Source organism: Lissotriton helveticus, chromosome 4_1 (assembly GCF_964261635.1).
Source record: "Lissotriton helveticus chromosome 4_1, aLisHel1.1, whole genome shotgun sequence".
Classification (NCBI taxonomy): domain Eukaryota; kingdom Metazoa; phylum Chordata; class Amphibia; order Caudata; family Salamandridae; genus Lissotriton; species Lissotriton helveticus.
In genome coordinates this window covers 2,139,125,453-2,139,141,866 of record NC_136063.1, presented here as the reverse complement: position 1 = coordinate 2,139,141,866, position 16,414 = coordinate 2,139,125,453, and the positions used below count along the sequence as shown (strand labels likewise).

The window sequence follows — 16,414 nt, the reverse complement described above, 5'->3', positions numbered from 1 at the left end:
GCCAGGCCTGGAATTTGGCCTGATAATGACACATGAAAGGGGAACTGACCCAAGCAGTTTTCAAGGAAGTAGACCTGTAATATCTTCCTTCTGTGGAATTGGTATAAAAGATAGGAGTTTAAGACCCATCTATTCATTGTTGTGATATCTTCTGCCAAGGAGTGGGTACTCTGCAAAGTACTGAGGGGCTACTAAGCAGCCAAGGCTTAGTGGTACACTGATAGCCAACTTCCCAGAGGCGAGGGAACATCGTCTGATCTGAAGGAAGAAGTACTGGGCTGTCTTGGGTGCCAAGATATCCTGCTCTGAGCGAGGGATGCAAGTGCCAACCCTGCAAGAGGAGTGGATCACGGAAGAGACTGCTGTGATTGGCTCTGGTGTAGGGTCCGTTCGATAGAGATTCGCTAAGTTAGTGCTTTGACGGATTATCCGTACTGCTGGATTGGGCAGTGCAACCAACCTCTGCTACTGGATGTATGTCACTACAACGCATGCTTTTACAACGCATGCCATTACGACGCAGGTTTTACAACGCAAGTCGTTACAACGATTTGCGTTGGGGGCGCTGGAAAGTGAATAGTTTAATTTACTATTCCAACTCCAGTCCCCGTGGATAGTAGGGAAGGTGTTGGATAGTAATTAAACTATTCCCTATCCTAGAGCGCACTCCAGCGCAATTCGTTGTAATAACTTGCGTTGTAAAAGTTGCGTCGTAATGGTAGTGCGTTGTAAAAGTAGCGTTGTAAAGGATGTTTCCCTCTGCTACTTATTCCCATCAGAATCACCAAACGCCTGGAGAAGTGTGCCTGTGTGGGAGGATCGACTGATTCTGTGACAAGTGCCTGCTGGTGCCTTTTGTGTCCCACAAGTAGACTGCATGATCGCGGCACTCCCAAGTGTGTCGTTGAGACTGAACCAGTCCTGAAGATTAAACAACCGGGGAGATGCCCCGGGCCGCCACATGAAGATGCGAGGTTGCCCCCTCGAGGCACTGTGTGATGAAGATAGCACTTGATTTCTGCCATGCAAACGAATTGTCATCTGTGAGTGACTGGCAAATGCCCTCAAAGAGAAAATGCAAGTACTCACCGGAGATTCGAAGAGAGATGAGCTGTGTGTCAAGTACCCACTGGAGTGCAAGAGTCGGTCGCAATCTGCAGCCTGCCACCACCTGGAAGCGGGCCTATGACAGACCGCTCCGCTCCTGCCGTAACCCACTGAGCAGTATGCTGCACGGCTGGCTGGCGTAGAGCCACAGCAGTGGTAAAAGGCCTTAACCAGCATGCTTGTGGCCCAGTAGCCTCTTGCTGTCTCATGGCCTTCTGAACAGAATCTGACATTATTTTGATATTACTAAAAAAGAATCAGGGGTAACTAACAAGCTTAAAATTAAATGTACATAGGATGATTAAATAAAGGTCTCTATTGCAGCCTCAAAATGAGAAGAGGAGACAAGTCAAATTACGTAAACAGCTCAATTAAGTGATGTTAACAAACTACAGAAAGAGCATTTTGCTTGTTGTGCACATTTGCAGAAGTCCATAGCCTAGGATCGAGAAAAGTAACAGTTAAAAGGGCACACAGATGAAGTAGTCTAGGAGGGCTGAATAACTACTACCACACTAGAACCTAAAGTGGCTTCCTAGCTATCCTGGTAACTCATGGCTGAGGGGTGGAGAACATGCTGCAGGTAAAGCTTTGCAACCTTACCCCGCCCTTTCTCTTGATCCCAGAACATGTGTGAAGATCATGACAAGAGGAAGAGATGCCAGTAACAGTACAGCAAACCCCACACCAGAGTTTGCAACAACCCATAAGTATAACAGCTTCAGCATTTGTTACATGCGGGTACCAGCCAGAAACAATGTAACAGATCCAGCAAAGCCAACAGGCCTCTACAGTGGCCCAAACTACAAACATCAGGACCTTCATGCTGACATATCCCAGCACTAGCATGTCCGCAGGTGCAGTCAGCACCCTATATAGCCCAACCAAAGAATAAGTAAGGCAGGTAGAACAAAGGAACCAATCACGCACCACAGATTATCAAGAAGGAGCTAGGAATGAGCTTTGAAGATGGAGCAAAGGTGAGTGAATGGCCTTGAATGCAATTTCCTTCTAGCTCCTTGGGTAATCAATGTAAGTTGTATAGAATTCGAGAAATATCATTGAATTTGTTTTTTGACAAGATGTGTTTGACTGTTGAGTGAAAATATGTCTTTGAATGGGGCAGTGGATGCCGAACAACATGGCATTTCGTAGTCCAGTAGGGAGATAATGAGGGCATGTGCTGCTATTCTCAGTTGACTTGGGAATAGAAGGCTCTAAATTTTCTCTATGAAACAGAGACAAATGCGTGTGAGGATAGTCATAGCATATCCTCAACTAGTAAACCCGGAGATTCTATCCCCAGAGAGAGTTTCAAGGAGAGACAGTCAAGTTTCAGTTTATCCTTTCATAGTGAGTCAAATCTGCAGATGAATGCATTTTTAATAGGAAAAATCTTTTTAGGTTTCACTGTGCTTGAGAAATCTATTGTTTTTAATATAAACTTAAAAGGGACTGGCATCCCGCCTCCTCTCTTTCCTGGCTTCTTATTGGTTCCTGTGCATGCCATTTACCTTTCCTCAATATTTATTGGCTATAGCTTATTAATCCTTGTTCCTCATCTGCTTCTCTTACGAGTTTCCCACCACTGAAATACTGTTATCATCCGCTTTGGTGGAACTATATTTTCAAAACGTTTTGCCGTTTACTATTGCAGCATATTTATAAAACAACGTATCACCCGGACAGATTAAGTAATTTGCATAGAATCGCAGGATTCTGCAGAGACCCAAACTGGGATCCCCAGCTATCAAGTCAGCAGCTCTGGCCACTGTGTCACATCCTCCTCACACCCATGTTATCTGTCAGGGACCTCTTTCCTTCTCCCATACGATAATTGTTGAAAACAGCTCTTTATTAATTTCATAGGCACAACTGATGCATTACCAATGCTTATTTTGTTAGTTGAGCATCAAGAGGTTATTACACATCCACTACTGGATTTACAAGAGATAGACCTAAGATTTACAGATTGTTGTGAATTGACGTTTTTAAGGTATAATTGTGAATCATCACCTATTTATATATGGTCATTCCATGCTCAACTAGGCACATTTTTAGTGATATCCTGCAAGGAAAAAACAAGAGGAAAAAAAGAAAAAAGAGAAAAAAGAAAATGTAGGTGAGGCATTTTCTTACAGCCATGTATTCCAGAACATAGAAATGTCCACTGGAATTTATAGACTTGAATAGAGCCTGTTGTTACCAGCACACTGGACCTCCCTCCAGTACTCAAGTCTGTCACTCCCTGAAAGTGGATCATTTTAAGGCAGGAATCTGTTACATCCTTATGTTGGAGCCTTCTTGTCACTGGTGACATGCAGCCCTCATCTTGCTAATTGTCTGCGTGAGCACCTGAGCAGATGTCACAGACGCCTACGTAAAGGTAAAAGGACATAAGCCATCCGCTGGCACCTATAGGCCGAGTGGCCCTGGCAAAAATGGTTATGGTCCCCAGACTACTATATCATTTCCCGAATCTCTCAGTGGTTCCACCACGATCGTTCTTTAAAGAACTGAACAGCCTCCTAACGGAGTTGGTGTGGGGCAGAGGATGGCGGCGAGTAGCGTTGTCTATAGTTTACCTGCCCACCACGCAGGGGGGACTGGGAGCACCAGCCTTCGAGGCATACTTCCTGGCGGCCCAGCTCCAATGGCTATCCTACTGGACGGCGGGGCGTCACATAGGAGAGACCATCACTACTGACGGCCCTATGTTACAACCAGCGATCCATCGAATGCTGCTGCCGGTCACTAAACCTATACGGACCCGTCCCCTACAACTGTCCATCGCCCGCACCTGCATGATGCGCATCCACCGCATGTCCAAAACACAACCGCCATACTCGCCCCTGCTACCACTGGTGGGCTTCCCACGAGGAGACACATATTACACACAGGGAATACTTCGAGTCTGGACAGAATTGTGAGTCACGGAGGTAGAATCATTGTTTGAAGAAGGACAGCTGAAAACATTCGATCAGATGATGGAGCAATATGATCTCCCCACTGGGCAATTCTTACTCCATAGGCAATTAATAGATAGCAGTCGTAGGCACTGGAATCCAGACGCAGGGGAACCCACGCCACACCCAGTGATACACACGATCTTACACATGGGAGTGGGGCGACACCTGATAACTTGGCTCTATAAGGCGATACGTACACTACTCCTCCCATCCCTTAAACCCTTACGCCAGAAGTGGGAGACGGACATCGGCAGAGTGGTCCACAACAAAGAATGGAGCACTGCCCTGGAATACCCCAAAAAAGTATCCAGAAACGCCAGATTCCGTAACATACAATTTAACGTCCTCCATAGAGTCTACCTCACGCCACACCGACTACAGCGCTTTTTCCAGATACACACTTTGAGTGCCCCCGATGTCAAACCCCGGGAGCGGATTTCAGGCATATATTCTGGGATTGTCCCACACTCCAAGGATTCTGGAGCACAGTCCTTCGAGCCCTTGAAGAGGTTACTGCCATCACGACCATGTCCACATGGGAAGCATGCGCGCTCGGGAGACCGAGAAAGTACAGTACCGTTTCCACTCACTAGCCATTCTTTTAGCAAAACGGGGAATAGCTATGCATTGGAGGTCCCCCACGGGACCACCGGAAGCAGCGTGGATAGGCGTGGTACACAAGTGGGACAAGGCAGAGGAGGAGATACTCCGGGAGGAGGAAGTGAGGGGTCACCGCAAACACCCCATATCCTTAGACTGGGCCCAGTTAATGTACCAATTTACACAGACAACACACCCCCCAGAGTCACCTACGACCTCGCAGACTCAGACACGAATAGCCACACCAGCCTCCGCACCTCAATGACACAGCCACAGACACTATCCGAACATCGCCAGAAGCCGCGCCCCACAACCCTTGCGACTCGCCGAGCGCCATTAACTCCCCGCACGCTATTATACCATATGCCCCGGGAGTGCCGACACTACACCCCGGTGCAGCGACTCGCCCCCCGCCCTTCTCCCCCTAGATTCCCCCCCACCCCACCAAGTTCACCCCTAAGTTTTTGAAAGAGTTAGAAAAGTTTAGTTTGGAGGGGGTATCCCCCCCCTACCACTGGTTCATTGGGAAGACCTATAGATGACGACGTCACAACAACACATGCAGCTATGGATTGCGCCAACTCTGTCGGTGCTCCCCGCGACGACCAAATAATAGTTGCTACACCACGAGGTCACTACCTTGCCGAGAATAGCAGACCACTCACCACGGACAGTCTGCTGCTATTCTCAGGGGTGAACAACCGACCGTGTAGGGGATCATGAGGTAAACGCTACTGGATCACACGGTTAGGTGTGGTCGAAGGACACGGGACCACCGAATGGGGTAGACTACTGAGCGCTTTCTCTGGAACAATGTACCTATGGTCATACATTACTGTACCGTATAATCACTGCCATGTTGGTTGTAAAATGCAAACTAAAACCCAATAAACAAATTTAAACAAAAAAAGGACATAAGCCATCAGTGGGAGGGCGGTGAATAAACTTCTTGTGACCAGTGCTCAATAGTGTGGTGGAGGTTAGGTCCCCATATCGAATTGGACAAATCCTCTGGTAGCTCCTTGCACTAAGGGCAAGAATACACGAGGTCCTATAGCACTGTAAGGTACTGGTTATCATTAAAAGGCATTCAGGGAGTAGTATTATGACAAGTACTGGTGCAGACTTCTAACCTGCTAGGATTTTGCACACATTTGTTGTTAAAAACATAAGAAAGGATTACTGAGAAAGGAGGTTGTTGAGTTTCAAATTTAATACTGGAATCGGATACTGGCAATTTTACTTCAATATTTCTAGCAGCAGAACCCAACTTTAAAACGGCTACTTGTTCTGTTACATGTATGGATGCCTTGTGCTTGATTTGCAATATCCAACTACTGCATACATGCATACATACATACATACATACATGCATGCATACATACAGGCATGCAAACATACATAAATGCATGCATACATACATACACACATACAGGCATGCATACATGTGTACATATATACACACAACCATACATGCATACATACATACATACATACATACATACATACATACATACATACATACATACCTATGAGTGAATGGAGGAGTGGGTGTTCACAACATACAGTGTGTTGTGAGTGTGTGATGAGGACATTCTTGGGGTTGGGTATTATATAATTTTCCAGACATGTACTAGTCCAAATGTGGGTTGATATTCCAGTTTTGCATACTTTGACCGCGGGTTAGGACGTGTACAGGTCTCGGCTGTGTGTAGCGTTTCCACGTCTGTTGTAACCGGGCTGAATGTGACTCTACCGCCTTTTTCCTGACAGCACCGTGGGAACTTCTATCAAGAGGAACTAGTAGAAGGTCTTCAGGCACTCTGCAAGAGTTTGCAGGACTAGTCTCCCAGCAGAAAGGAAGACATCTTTTCTCATGCACTGCTGGGTGGGGGAAGGGACAGGAGGAATTTGAAAATCTGCTTGATCAAGAAACCAACCAAGTGAATGACTAAAAAGAATACAAGATATCCCTACTTAACCTGAATAAAAATTATTTGCCTAAAATGAGTATGATTCTTGAAAGAAATCACTTTGTGTAGCGTGCTCAAATAGTAGTGGAAAGTGTAGAAGGGTATGTCACAGCTTTACGGAAGCCAGCCTCATTGTGTAAATTTGCACCCGCCACCAATGAAAAGATAAGGGACTGATTCCCAAAAGGAACCAGTGCTCCGCTGACCTCGCCCTGGCAGAAACCCCACGCATCCGCAGAACCAGAGCAGGTGGAAGAGCCTTCTCCTACGTCGCTGCAAAGACCTGGAACGAGCTCCCATTCAACATCAGACACTCCCCCACTCTGCACACCTTTAGGAAGAGCCTCAAGATATGGCTCTTCGACTGATCCGGAGCTGCCCCCCTCAGCCCTCCAGCGCCTTGAGACCCTTGCGGGTGAGTAGCGTGCTTTATAAACCCCTGATTGATTGATGTTGAAATGCAGCAGTGATAAGGTCTGAAAGGAACATCAGTTAAATACCCACCCCCCAAGTAAAGTTTGGAGGTGGCCAAGAAAATCAACATTCAGAAGCATGAATGGAGGTAATTAAAAAGATAACGGAAGTAGCAAATATACTAGCAGATAGAACTAGCAGCCAATACAAATGGCTGAAAATAAAAAAAGCACCTCTTACCATCAAGCATTAGGCTAATTCAATGGGACCATTTAGCACTCAGCACGAAGACACCACAAAGATGGCAATCTAGACCTTGGCACACGTTCTAAACGCCCGGAACAAATAACATTTGAACCCATAAATCACTTGCTTCTAGGACACAAGTGCAAATATGGGCTGCTCTTACCACCAGTAGCTTCTGTGGGTTAGTAATTTCTCAACATAACTGTGTTAGGAGTAATACCAAATGCAGATACTGTGCTTATACTATTTCAACACCTTATGCCCCATTTATTTCTGCTCAAGAGTAGATTAACACCTGAGTCTCAGAGCAAATGTTATTTGTGCTTGGGTGTATTTGCACCCATCAATATATATATGAATGCAAACAGGCAGGTTGCAAAAATGACTTGCTCCAAATAAGGAATAATACAGAAATCAAAAAACAACTATCCTTTTAAATACTTTGTATTTGAGGGTGAGATACTGACCTGCTATTGGTGGGCCAGCTGTCATGGGTATTGCCATTAGGCCTAGGAGGAAACCAATGGCCTGTGATGCCTGGGCAGGGCCAACTAGCTCAAAGGCAATTGGGCCCATGATGCTGATGAAGAATCCATCACAAAGTCCAAGGAAAAGACAGACGACAACCAGGGCGGCGAACACTTTGCACAGGGGTATCATCATGCTCATGAGTCCGAGCAACGTAAAGGCAGCAACCTGGAAAACAAGATGGAAATTCAAACTGTAAGAGAAGACAGGTGTTGGCATTCTTAACAAACATAGGGTACATTTCTGAAATTCTTAAAGAATAGATTGCAAATCCTTTCCAACTTATCGTGTCTCCTGCGGGCAGCCGACACACAAAAAGCACAAACTGCCACATAAGATTCCAGCACAAAGTATCATCAGAAACTGACAAGCCTACGTACACTTTATTGGTTCATCTCCATGTCCTGATATAGAGGAAGACTGCAGTAATGTAAGCAGCACAACGTTATTAGCACAGATGGTGAAATCTGATTCTCAAAATTGCAGGCTCTTTGGGCCCACTTCACAGTGCATTGTGATGTGACAGGTGCTCAAATAGGTGCTTAGTTACTGCATTTCCAGTGGTTCCTACATACCATCTATTGCAGGAGCATTGATTTCAAGAATAAGATCAGATATTACCCCCAAATGTCCCTGCCCATGGTCGTACGCTGCATTTCCAATTGGTATAATCTACTCTATTAGTCTTCAATATACAAGGCCACTACACCTACTGTTTTTCCCACATCCCCTCACTACCCTAGGTTGCTATGAGTTCTGCATTCACAGTAATTGTCTTATATACCATCAGTGTCCTAATTCTTTCAGCATCTTGCTCCAGCAGAAAGAAGCCCCATCTCAGGGTTCAATGATAACAAGCTTAACCATGCTCAAGCCATCGAAACTTGTTTTTAAATCTCAGAACGAGTATAGGTTGTACGGATCCACCCGAAGACAAAACTGCGGCTCTCCGATGTTCAGAAGTAGGTAACTTAACCAATAGACATACCAGATGAATTTACCACTGTATGCTTTTTAGTCTCTTCCATCCAAATCCCTTTTTTGATTTCAGTGTTCTTGTTTGTACTGTAAATGCTTGCATTATCTTCAGCCAGCAGTTACTATCAATGTTTTACCCCCTACCACACACACAACACTCCGGAGAGATCTCTTTAACAATAACTACAATATCTCCTCAGCCCCACCTCTCACCATTCACAAATATTCATTTAGGTCAGCAATGCCAAAATGTTGGTCTATTAGATCCACATCAAAACTAGATTTAGACGATATCCAATATAGAACACAGCGATTATAAGGACGGTCCTTTATGCTTATCTTGAAAATATAAGATGACACCCTCATGCACTGATTTTAGGCAACTTTGCTTTAGATCTTTTTTTCACTACTGCTCCAAAATGTTCGCCAGATTCACAAATGCTCTTAGTTCCCCCGGCTTTTTTTCCTTCTTTCCTCCTGCAAGTATGTCTCACACAGTCTAATCTTCTAACTTCTTTCTTTCCTCTCGGTCAAATCACTTTATTCCTAGGCTTCTACTGATCCACAAGATTCCCTGTGCCTTCCCTAGTCTACCATTCCATCATTTCTTTCTCTTCAGCCACTCTGCCATCCCATCTTGGTTACCCTCATACCTCCTGCCAACCTTTCCATGGCCTAGGAGTTAAGTAACTCACTACTCCTCTGACAGGTCTTAAGGAGTGTATACAGATGAGTATGATGCAAAGGACCTGGAGATGACCTCTCTAGAACAAGATATAAACATGTGCTTCTCTTCCATGTATTCAAATAATATGATGGAGAGAGACTAGATATGTTTGTGCATTCTATGATTAAGTTCCCAAAATAACCTTACCAGGACATATCACTGAAGTAAACCAAACTCTCCTTAAAAGTAGTGGAGCTCAAGACTTCTTCTGAAAGAGATGCTGGACTGTGCAATAATTACCAAGTAAAACAAGTAATACCACCTACGAATTGATTTAAATTCTTAAAAAGATAGGTGAATTATCTAGTTCCTATTATATGGAGAATTTACATGTCCACAGAAAAAATACAGAACATTGACCCAAACATGCCACATTCTCGTCGTAAGTGTATTGCACCACATGCGGATTATGTGCATTTAGTCTGAAACTGTGTAAAGATTGGGGCTTATTGAAGATCAGTTTGCACTGAAATGACTAAGATGGTGGGTTTAGAGGTCCCTTCAGTCCCAGAAACCGCCTTACTGGGCTGTGTATTAGATTTCCCTAAACCTGCTCGGAAATTCACAGCAATGGCTTTCTCGCTAAACGAGAGATAGGCCTGAAATGGGGCTGTAAGGCCTTACCTACGACAAAGGCATGATTGCACAGTCTGGCGTATTGCAATGCAAACAGCGACTTATATACAGACACCTTACCTTCTGCGTCTCGCCCAAAGGATATATGGGGCCCCTTTAAAGCTTACCTAAACATCTTGTCCACACCCACAGCCTCGCAGACTACAAACGGCCTGGTCCCCACAGGAGTAGGGTGAGTCACAGCAGAGAGTTGTTAGGAGATCCTGTTGTATTCATGATCAAACCTACATTTACCCCAATGTCTGGAGAAATGATACCACAAGTGACAGGATGTTGGGGATGGGGACAGGTTGGAGGTTGGCGGTTAAATTGAAGAAATGTATTGTACTGTTCTTTCTTGGACCTAATTCGGTATGCTCATTAGTGATGTGGCAGTTGATACCAACTGTGATTTATGTTATACTTGAAATTAAAAATAAAGTTTTTAAAAAAAATGTATCTAGTTCCTAAAAAAGAAGTTGAGGGAAATGTGTTTTAATATTGAAATGTACCTGAAAGGGAGTAACCACTATTATGGGGCTGACTGTAAGAAAAGGGGATCAATAAAATGACAGCCTCTGTCAGAGTTATCAGTGGTACCAGGTTGATTTGTGATTGAATGTTGTTGTATATGTTTAGTGGGTTAGCCCCGATGAACAAAGAAACCTTCAGACCCGGACTCTTTGCTGGATCCCAAACTTTACCAGTATCCTGGATCTAAGACATCATGTGCCGAGGACTCCACAAGGTCAGATAGGGTCTTGGATGTCAAGCTGAGAAAAGCAACAGCTTCAATGGAAGGTGCCTCTTCACAGTGCACCTAGATACAAAGCTGTTAGATGGTCTGGATGGATTCTATCAGTCAGTACTTCTTTAGTTGGAGTGGTGGTGCCCTGCAATCTAAGGTTAGTAGGACCAGTGATCTAGGCAGGGCTCCTAGGCTACACCAGCTGCTGGGCTGGGGTCTCAGGGACATCATTTCAATCTCTTGTGATCTCTACATGAGACAATTTCTTATAAGTCATATAGTTATCAAATCACCTTTAGGTTTGGAGGTAAGTCAGCTTTTGCTCTTCAAGATTTTCAGTTTTTCCCACTGTCTTTCTTCATATGTAAGTCCATCCTAATGCACTGAGAATAGGTCTCAAAGAGGCTGGGGTTATAATTTACATCACAAAATCGCAATGTGATATATCGCGTGACAAAAATATTGCATCCACTACATCGACCTAAACCCTACATTGTGGAGTAAATCTCGTTATGTAGATGTGGATATAAGTAGACATATAGTAGCAGGCGATGTAGTGGATACAATATTTATCCAATCATGTACTATCGATACATAGTGACGTACAACCATTAATGGTTTTCTCGTTCTCAAAGTCATCTCCTGTGGCCTGCCAGTATCCCTCCTAAACTCTAGAGCAAATTTCAAGCTCCATTTACTTGATAATAGAGTCATGAGGGAGGCTGCTTGCTTTGCACAGCTTCCTACTCTGTGAACAACCACTACTTAACAGAGAATTTCCCAGGGCAAAACAAAGAATATCAATATATTCTTGCACCTCGGAATAACAGATCTTGCGAAATCTGAAATCTTGGGTGCCAGAACACCAACATGTTATCCCCTGACCACTTCCTATGAGTGTCTAAGTTAGGTGAGGGGCCCTACAATGTTATACATGCTCTAGCTATGGTTCCAAAACAATCTTAATAGGGAATGTTACAGCATCAAACAAACGTAAACAAAGTCAATACCCTCTTCTCCCTCAGTGGCTTCTACCTTATCTTTGGAAGAGATTCCCCAACATCTGTCTTTATTAGATCCCCCTGACAAAACTGTTATGTGGACTAGTCCGCGCATATGAAACATCTGGCTACTCTTATCCCTAAAACTGACAGAAATGTGCCTCAGAGCTCAAATGAATACGCAATAGTACAGAAGCAGATTGGCGACAATTTGCAATAGACTCGGCAGTCACAGGTAGAATTAAGTTAGTGGCACCAGGGACCTCGAAATAACAAAATGTAGGCGCTTGAACAGCTACAAAAAATGGCCTGGTGCCAGTGTTTCTTCAAGAAAATTACTACTGAACTGCTGTTCAAGCTCTTGTACTCTTGCATCTCGACGGTGGCAATACACAGCTCCATGGCCTTCTGGACTCCACTCTGGTACCTCTTATGGGCATCCTGCATGCCACAGCATGTCTCATCCAGGGTCTGAAGAGATCTGACCGCATCAACACAATCCTGATAGAACTCCATTGCCTCCCCTTGCCAGCCCCTATCTTCAAAACCAACTGCATCAATTACAAAGCCATAGCAACCAGCACCACCGCCTATCTTATAGACAGGCTCACCATCTCACGAGGCCCTTGCCACACTTGCATCCAGGACACCATCAGACTGCAGATGAAGAAGAAACACCAGGAAGCAGGGCTTTTCCTGGTCCGCTTGACTTACCTGACCTCCGCTTCATTGAGGTCGGCCTGAAATCACAGCTATGTCCCAGTAACCAGAGAACTGAACACTGACATTGGTGTTTTACTTTTTATCCCTTATCTGATGTTGATCTTTTTAGTGTCTGTTTGCTCCTTAAACTTTTCTCTATAGTTATACATTGGTTTAGGAATGTTATTGTGTTGTTTTCTTTACTTTAAAAGTGTTGTTACTCCTTGAACTTACAACACATTGCTCTGGGGAAATGCTTTTGCAGCAGTTGCCAGGGTTGAGTGGAGTTTCCCTGAAAAATGTATCTGTGAGTCAGTTTATTAGGTTAATAAGAGCATCCATTTTCCAAATAAATATCCTACTTTCTGGCACTGCCCTTTCCAATCACATTGCTCGTAAGTATGTGCTTAATCTCTATATACACACTAATCTTTATTACTCAGCAATGGCTCTCATCCACTTACCATATAGGCACAATAAATTAATGCCTCCTAATAATGTGTTCAAATGAGTTAAAGGATGAATTAGTGAATGGAAGCAAAGTATTTTGTATCTGCTATTTTAGCGTCCTTTACTTTATATATCAATGGAGGTCATTTGTTATGCGGTCAATGTATTCAATCTTCAGAGGATCTTAAATCACAGTGTTTTTTGTAAAGGTTAGTGATATATGCGTTGCAAATGTGATGATGCTGGTCTCAGCTTCTGGCGATCATTTTCCATGACTGATATTGACAGCTTTGGAGCCAATAAAAATGCAGCATTTTAATATTTGATTTACATTGCCTACTACTGTAATGCTTTGGTGGCAATAATATATGTTCACTAGTCCCCACGTTTATTCCGATAAAAGCTTACCAGGCACTAATTACCTCAATTACGCATGAGCCATACATTATGATTAGCTGAAGATCTGATTGCAGGGTACCACATGGCAGTCAGTGGGGAGATTAATTGGGGAATGTTTTAACATTTGGCGTGATAACAGCAGAATCTGTATGGGACCATTTCCAATCATATCCATATTTAAGAGTTTGCAATGGAAAGTTGTGACGTTGGAAAGGGTCAGAGGTCTATCTGCCCCAATACTATGCCCGGACAGGCAACATGGCTTTTAAGGAAAATCAGATGAGGGCTGGAGGACAGAGCTGCACCTTTCAGGTCTGGATGGGCTGAGAAGACCTAAACATATCCCTGAAAGCAGTACTGAGTGAGAGGCATAAGCTTCTCTTTTATGCACTTACAATATTTGCTTCTGTGAAGAATAAGTGCTCCAAGTATTGTGACTAGCACTGGATATTTGGAAACTTTCATGGGTTCACAGATGAGTCCAAAGCCAAAAGCTGTGAAGGAAAACATGTATAAAAAGGTGTTGTAATTTGAATAATGTAGTTCCATCTTTTGTTTCCATCTTATGGGGACACACCTGCTCACACAATGAGAGCGTTCGACTTGCTCACTGAAAACCCTCTGCACCAGTGCAAACTTGGGTTGATGTCAAAATATTTTCCATGGCAGCTTTTTGGTTGCCATTCTACCTCTGCCCACTGCTCTGGAGATTGTGCCAATGATTGCATTTAATTTACTCATTACTGTATTGGGGAGGAGAGCAGCCAGAACTGGGGTTTGTGGTATCGGATAGGTTCTACCACAATACAGGAATAACTGACATTCTTGGTTACATAAATTTATGCAATCTTGCTTTTACTTGCATTCTTCTCAAAGATTGCAGATTTTTCTGACCTATAATGAGCAGCTGAATAAAACCTAGAAACCTCTGGAGTTTGCAGACATGGACAATTTGCCAAGTTTCCGAGGTTTGGACCCAGCCAGTGAAATTCACTTTTAAAGACCTAAACTTGCTTGCGGTTCATTATGTCCTCTTGAGTTCAATTATTTATCGCAGCTGTTTCCCAATTGTTCTCAGAGGGAAAGCATTTTGAACAGGGCCCAGTAACAACAAAAGCTCCACAAACAAGCTGGATTACAGACTCATGGTCAAAACAAAACATGTCAGCCACATACAACTCCTCTCTTGCAAACTAGAACTTCCTTCCTTTTACATTCCTGAAAAAGCCATAAAGAGTTATGGGGTGTTTATTTCATTGGCCTTCAAATTTCCATCACATTTTCACTTCTCAAGACTTTCCCCTTTGGTCACTTCATTGTTGACCTGCAAAGGTCAACAATTGCTCTGCTGTTTAAATTTTTCTAACAAATCTCCAGATCTCCAGAATATTTGGTTGGCCGAGTGAAAGTATTGTCAGAAGTTGTCACCATGGGAACGCTTGATTATGATCATCGTGTTGATGATGATTGTGTTTATAAAGCTATATATGCGTGGCAGAGGGATTCGCAGATCCAGAGCTAGGTGGAGCAGGATCCGCCACACGTCAGGTTAGAATAACATAATGGCTGAGTGACGGTGTCGAGGATCCACATCCTAAAACGAATAGCTGATTTGTTACAGTCATATCAACTCTAAAAGCATAACAGAAGTGCACGTAAAGCTCTTTATATGTCTGGTGCCTGCAATGTATGCCCCTGCATGCATATCTGTGTCTTGCTCTAAATCATATCCAGCCGATCAGCAAGGACCAGTCTGAACGAGTGATATAGGGAATTGGATCGTCTTGGTCATTGGTGACTATGAGTTCTGAAGATTTACAGTACTAGATTGATACTTAAACTTGCTTACTAGAACCATAATGTTCCTCAACCTCGTGTGCCAAACGGTCAATCGCATGTACAACTTGAAGAGTATGGTGCAGGCCAGGGAAAACAACCTGGCAGCATCAATATTCTGTTTCAGAGTTTACATTGCAAGACCAGTGTTGCTTAAGAGATCCCAGCCGTGTAAATGTCATGGGCTAAGATATCAACTTGCAATACTCTGGATGCTGCCCTGGCTCCAGAACATTCAGAGGAGGTCCTCATGGAAGGGTATGAATGGCACATTACTAAATAATCCAAAACTGAATTCAGTCTCTCGCGTGACAATGCTAGCAGGAGTTGAGCAATACCTCGTCTCTAAACTGAGGAAAATAGGGATAAAGTGAGCCTTCTTGCAATCGGTAGCTTCATTAGCTTTTAAATAGATCACAATCAGGCTTTTGGAAAAAAGCAAGAAGGATGAATTTCGGGTTGATATGGAAATCTGACACTGGCATAGATCACTATGATGATAACGTGACACATATTTTCTAGAGTGATATAATGACTGTGATCACTGCAGATAGATTAATAACAATATTACCAGAAAAGGAGAATGTGAAATGCTATTATGAAACAACACATATATGGTGGTTTGATGTCTTTGAACCTTTGTTATAGAAGACTGCAGCTGAGACACTAATCTACTAGTTAGGTTGACATCAAGGTGGTCTCTTGCTTTAGTGGATGCGACAAGTGATGAGAGGTGCAAATAGATATCGTGTTAACTGTGTCAATGGGGGCTTTTTTGGCTCCAGTTAAAAATTGCTGTAGAGCTAAAAGTGATTCTTTAGGGCAGGTTTTGAGTAGCAGAAGAAATCAGCAGGGAGTTACAGTCCCCAGCAATGATGCGTTTGTTACTCACGCAATGATCAGTTTGAATGCAACAAAGACTAAAAACCAGGTACCAGTATTTGCGAGTGTATTAAAAGCAGCTGGATATTTAATGGCACTAGAAAATCATTAGAGAACGATAATTGAGCCATAAGCCAATCAGAGCAATAATGTAATCAAAGCAAGTAAGGTAGCAATTTTTAGCTGCTTTACTAAATTCCAGATGATTTCAATATGCTTGAATTGAGGAGATAGATACT

The 16,414-nt window shown here is 43.5% G+C and overlaps 1 protein-coding gene across 1 annotated transcript in view; it reads right to left on the bottom strand.

Annotated features, from left to right (window-relative positions):
* Window positions 1-16,414, bottom strand: part of SLC16A2 (solute carrier family 16 member 2) — a 476,700-nt gene that overhangs the window by 68,132 nt on the left and 392,154 nt on the right. Inside the window, exon 5 of the mRNA XM_078688838.1 lies at window positions 7,777-8,005. Within this exon, the coding sequence (XP_078544964.1) occupies window positions 7,777-8,005 (229 nt within the window). The remainder of the gene's footprint in view (window positions 1-7,776; window positions 8,006-16,414) is intronic.